Here is a 5,791-nt window from a genome sequence, read left to right on the forward strand (position 1 = left end):
AAACACTTTATGAAATCCTCTACAAAAATCATCAAAAATCGATATCAATGAAGGAGTTGAGAGATTGAGGTCTTCGCAGATCCATAAGATATAGAGGGATGTTTTGTATTTGAGAATCAAAGCTGGTTGAAAGGTTTGATTTGAAAGTCACCTAATCTCTTAATACCCTTCTATATCTTGCTAGTGAATTCTAGATTAGTCTCTTTGCGTTTCTGGTATGTTCTTTGTCTCCCTAATTTCAGATTTTTGTCTCTCTTGATTTGTCCTAGTTTGTTTACATATTTTTTATATTTCTAGTTTCTTTTAGATTTTCTGATTGGCTGACGTGAGATGAGGAGTTTCTCAGAGATTTATAACTTTTTATTTTGCGGTGTTTTCTATGTGAGTCATATGTTTTTGTTGTTGAAAATTTGGTGTTTCGCGGTCTTTTTATGCTCATTTTTACAAGTTTTCTATGGAAATATGGACCAATGGTAAAATTTCTCTTCTTCCATTAATTTTATGTTTATAATCTTAGCTTTTTTTTTTTTTTTTTCTCTCTCTTTGTTATTTTGATTTATTTACAGGGATGATGGAGGAGATTTTAGTTGTGCATCATTTGTATGTTTGGATGAGGAATGCTTGGATTAGGAGTACGTAGGTCTTGTTAGGAATTATGTTTGTTGTAATAACTATTGAATCTTCAAGTTTTATGAAAGAAACTATTTTTGAGTGTATATATTCACTAATAAAGCATTATGGTTGGTTTTCTAGTTAAAATCGTTGTATAACATCATAGGAAATAAAAAAGAACTAAAATGTAGCAGTTTGGAAACTTATTAGACGACGGTTTTTATAATAAATCATGGTCTTTACAAATAATTAACGATGATTTTTATAAAAAGGGTCGTCTATTATATGTAAAGATGACGCTTTTATAAAACCGCTGTCTATTATATGTAAAGATGACACTTTTATAAAAAGCGGATGCGTCATTATATGTAAAGATGACGCATTTTTATACAAACCGCCGCTCATTATATGTAAAGATGATATTTTTAATAAAAAACCGTTGTCTATTATATGTAAAGATGATGATTTTTATACAAACCGTCGTCTATTATATGTAAAGATGACGCTTGTATAAAAACCTCGCTATTATGAAGTAAAGATGACGCTTTTTATAAAAACCGCGTCTATTATATGTAAAGATACGCTTATAAAAACTGTTGCTCAGTATATATGTAAAGATGACGTTTTTATAAAAACCGTCGCCTTTATAAACAAATACACGGGTTTTCATAAAAATCGTCCCATTTACATACAATACACGACGGTTTTATTAAAAAATAGTCGTCTTTTCTCATATAATTAATGATCTTTATCTCTAAACAACGACGATTTTCTTTAAAAACCGTCGTCGTTACTGATAAACAACGAGCGGAAAAGCCATCAGTTTGACACCCAAATAGATGTCATCGATTTCAGGCGGTTTGAAAATCAATACACGACGGTGAATTCCGCCGCCTTTTGCCTCCTTTTTTGTAGTAGAATATTTATTGGAGCATGAATAAACTTATAAAATTTAAACCATATTTAATATTTAGAAATCTTCCTCTAGGCTGAAGCCCACCCCAGCCTAGGCATAAATCCACCTTGTCCGTAAGCATTTCTTGATTTGATCAATCTTCTTTTCATCCTCCACAATTAATCGAAGCAAACAATCATCACATGTACCTACAAAATAAAAATAGCAATGAAATCTCAACCACAAAACATCATTTAAAATGTCTTCTTGTTGCACTTTTAGATGCAAAATTATCAATTATACTATCATATTTAATGTTTTCTAACATATCCTTTTCAATGCATAATATCGCTAATCCATTTAGCCTATCTTGAGTTATGGTGGCCTGCAAGTAAGATTTTAATAATTTTAATTAAAAAAAATTTCTTTTAGCAGATGCCACAGTCACAGGTATAGTCAAGAATACCCTATAAGCAACCATTACATTAGGAAACATATCCACACTCTTTACAAACTCAAGAATTTTAATGGATGTCCATGACTTATCTGTTTCATATGCTTCTTTTGGTAACATCACTTGCAACACCTGTAATTCTGAAAATAAGTCTCTTGCATCAACATCAGAAACATCACCATGTTTTAAAGCATTTTCAAGATTCACACAAAAACTTTTCAGTTCATTATCATCAAACGAAGTCAACTTTGCAGCATCAAATAAAAACCCAAAAATAGATTCAAAACAATGCAATTGTTCAAACCTACTCTTCAATTCACAAAGAGCAATATCCACTATAACAATAAAATAATCAGTTCTAAATGATTCTTCAGCTGATTGTTGTTCCCTATCACTATTGGAAATCTCATAAAAATTCCTTTTTCTACAAACTTTACGTTTTTTTTCGGAAATACAGGCTCAATTCCCATATCAAGGGAAATTTATTTAGCATCACTCATGGCAGAAATAAACCCATTTATTCTATAGTTTTCAAAAAATAAAACAAGTCATTTTAATTGTCTTACAGCAGCATCAAGATGCATCTCTTCAGATTGTAACTTTTTACTGAGTTAATCTTATGCAAAATGTCATGCCAAATAACCAAACTTAATATAAATTCAAAACTTGAAAGCTCTCCTGAAGCTAAACTTTGAGCATCCCTACTCAATTTGGCAACTTCACTAATTTCTGTTAATTTAAATAAAGCTTCTCTGATTTGGGAAGCTTGAGATTTTATTGCTTTGACACTTTCAATGTGACTTTCCCAATGTGTAGTTGACAATGATTTCGAAGTCAAACCATCTATGTATATCAAGTAACACATTCCATCGCTTTGTTGAATTAGAGAATACCGTATATATGCATTGACGTGCTCCAATTTTTATTTTTTATTTTTTTTGCTTTAACACATGAGTTGACCATATTACAAACTATTAAGTTGAGACAATGAGAACCACATGGCATGTAAAATGCTCTAGGATTTATATCAAGTAATCTTTTTTGTACACCTAGATTTTTCCCCCTCATATTAGAGCCATTATCATAACCTTTTCCCCTCACATCATCAATATTAAGTGTAAGGGACTCAATTATATTTTGTAATTCATTAAAAATTCCTAATCCAAATGTATCATCCACATTTAGAAAACTCTAAAAAGTATTCTTCTATATTTATTGGAGTACTTGAAATATCTATGCACCTCAATATTAAGAATGACTGAAAAACACTTAGCCGTTTTTATTTTTTCAATGATTGCATGTTTAACATTTGATGCTAAAATAGCTATTAACTCATTTTGAATTGTATGGCTAAGATAATGATAATGAATCTTCTTATCTTGAATGCGTTGAAAATGGTGTTGCATTACTGGATCAAACTCATCATCATTTCAAGTAGGCCTAAAAAGTTACCACTACCATCTTCATAAATTTTTCATTTGTTCCACGAAAAGCCAAATTATGTATATCAAGACATTTCACAACAGCAATGACAATAACATTTTTCCATTGTAGTGTATCTTTCTTGATTAGCTCTTGTAATTCTTTATTAATTGTTTAATTTGTTTTCAATCTGATTTGCAACTCAATACAAGATCTCAAGTTAGTGAGGTGTTCAATACTGCTTTCATGTTGTTTAAGCTTCTCACCAAGATGTTTCCAATCTCTAGTTCATTCACTCGTTAACTGACTTCTAGAATTCATTGTTTCAAACAACTTACAACAAAAACAAAACATTTTATCCAACTCCTTTGAGTACACTAGCCATTTTCGATCCTTAGTTTCCCCATTTGGTAACGTATGAAGATAATAATTTGAGGGAAAATGTCTATTGTGTTCGTCCATGGGGAATTTGAGATTAGTTTCTCTTATGGGACCTTTATCCAAAACTCTTGGATCATAAATGTTCAAATCAAATCTTGTATCGGGACATTCATTTTCATGGCAAGGTTCATCAATATTTTCATTTTCATCAAGGAATGGTTCACAATATTTTCATTTTCATTTAGATCACCAATTTCTTCATTCACATAATTCTCATTTACTACTAATTCTTCCAATTGAATTGGTTGTTCACATTCTTTTGGTAAATCTTCATCTAAATTTTCAAGTGAAGCATTGGTCATTTGGGATATTTTGGTGAAGCATTGGTGAATCTGTAGGAACTTCCAGATCTGAAATCGGAGGTTGTGGGCCTTGCGGGCCTAGTTTACTAAGTTTGGGTAGTTTGACCCTTCGGTTGACCGCTATAGGGGCTTTATAGTTCCAACAATTCAATGATGGGCCTGGACTGCTGTAAAGAGCCAAATGTGTGAAATTGCCCTTGAGTCTGAGTTCAAGGATCAGACCCCAAGAGTGCTTCAAAAGGGTAGTTGAGCCTTAGGAAACATCTCGGTTACCTTCACCAATAAAACCAACAGTTGCTTACAAATAAATTCTTGGCTTGGCTTGGCTTGAGAAGCTTGTGGCATGGAAGCTAATCACTCATGAGTTTAACATTAAAGAGAGAGAGAGAGTTGTGATTTCCTATGAGAAATAGAGGTTTAAAGGAAAGAGGAAAAGATTTTAATAGGATTTGTTGAGGAGAGAGAGAGGGGGAGGAGAAGTGGGTGGTTTGAGCAATTTTCCGGCAACCTGACAAAAGCTTTGTCAGACTCTGGAATGGCTTGGCAGAAGAGAAAATAGGAAGAGATGGAGGAATAGTATTTGAATTTGAAGGGTTCCAGGGATGAGAGGTGATGTTTGCTATCTCTGGATGTGGTTGAGATAATGGGTAGAGGATACACCCAATTTATAGCCGCTAGAAAGCTCTTTTTTTCCAAGAAACCCTAATGGGTTCTCCCCAATTTTGTCAAGTCTTCTCTTTCATTTCTCTTCCTTTCCTTTGATTCATCCTAATTTGTGAAATCATCCTCTGTCCAAACACATAGAGACAAGATTTTTGGGAGCTCAAAAGTTTTCTTGCAGATGCTTCAGTGTTAAACTCTTATTTTTGGCTACACCTCACCTTCTTTCCTCCCCTCTTCCATGGCAAGAGCTGGTGGGAGAAAGAAATAGGTAAGGGCGCTGGTTTGAAGGGTGTCTTTTCTTCTAGCAACCTGCGCGCTATTACCCTTTGGTTTTTTGGACGATCTACTTTGAAGTCTGTTATGGCCATATGTTGGAGCCTCCCAGCAGTCCATCTTGGTGAATGGCTTTTGGCTTCTGTCGTTGTTTTATCTCCAGCCATGTGCTGGAGATTTTCAGATATTTTCTTAATCATTTAGGCATTCCTAAGGTAATGCGTTAGTGTACTAAAGGAATGGGCCAACCTCCTAAAGTGATGGATCATTTTTATTAAGGTGATGAGCCAATTTTCTAAAGTAATGGGCTACCTATATCTCTCCTTATGCTTACCCACATATTTGGGCTCAAGAAATGGGGCTCCCAAGCAGCCCAAAACTTCCATTTCTCGGCTCATCAATGGGACTCATGAATGTCGTTACCATCTATACCACAACCCACTCAGCAAGCCCCGAGCATTTGCATGGCTTGGGCCCACTTAAGCATGTAGTGTGGCTAGGTGTAATAGTAATGATTTTCCGCTTAGCATTGCATGTCGCTTGTCGTGCTTGAATTTTATAGCCTTTGAAAGGGATATGATGCTTGACGGAATAATTAACATGGGGTTGTAGAGCCAGTGCCTTTTATAGGCTCATTTCAATTCTTAGTGTGATAGATGGCATATTTATTTGGGCATGGCCAAGGACGGACCTAGGATTTCAAAATGGGGTAGACTAAATTTACCTTAT

General features: G+C 34.1%; 1 protein-coding gene across 1 annotated transcript; it reads right to left on the reverse strand.

Moving 5' to 3' along the window:
• Positions 1 to 1,618: 1,618 nt before the first annotated feature.
• LOC148920337 (uncharacterized) lies at positions 1,619 to 5,182 on the reverse strand. Its single transcript, XM_089044599.1, has 5 exons — positions 5,008 to 5,182; positions 2,912 to 3,118; positions 1,974 to 2,392; positions 1,811 to 1,892; positions 1,619 to 1,716 (listed from the first exon to the last, which is right to left on the reverse strand). The coding sequence occupies exons 1-5, from the start codon at positions 5,180 to 5,182 to the stop codon at positions 1,619 to 1,621; spliced, it is 981 nt and encodes a 326-aa protein (XP_088900725.1).
• Positions 5,183 to 5,791: the final 609 nt, after the last annotated feature.

The sequence above is a fragment of the Prunus mume genome, linkage group LG2 (genome assembly GCF_029339155.1).
Source record: "Prunus mume cultivar Tortuosa linkage group LG2, ASM2933915v1, whole genome shotgun sequence".
NCBI classification, from domain to species: domain Eukaryota; kingdom Viridiplantae; phylum Streptophyta; class Magnoliopsida; order Rosales; family Rosaceae; genus Prunus; species Prunus mume.

Bases quoted from the DNA above. Each gene is read 5' to 3' on its own strand.
- LOC148920337 (XM_089044599.1), bottom strand. From the start codon at position 5,182: ATGGACTGCTGGGAGGCTCCAACATATGGCCATAACAGACTTCAAAGT. The intron at 3,119-5,007 runs GTGAGGTGTAGC...CATTTGGATTAG, and splicing joins GGAAGAGGGGAGGAAAGAAG to GAATTTTTAATGAATTACAA. The intron at 1,717-1,810 runs GTATAATTGATA...TTTATTTTGTAG, and splicing joins AGAAAACATTAAATATGATA to GTACATGTGATGATTGTTTG.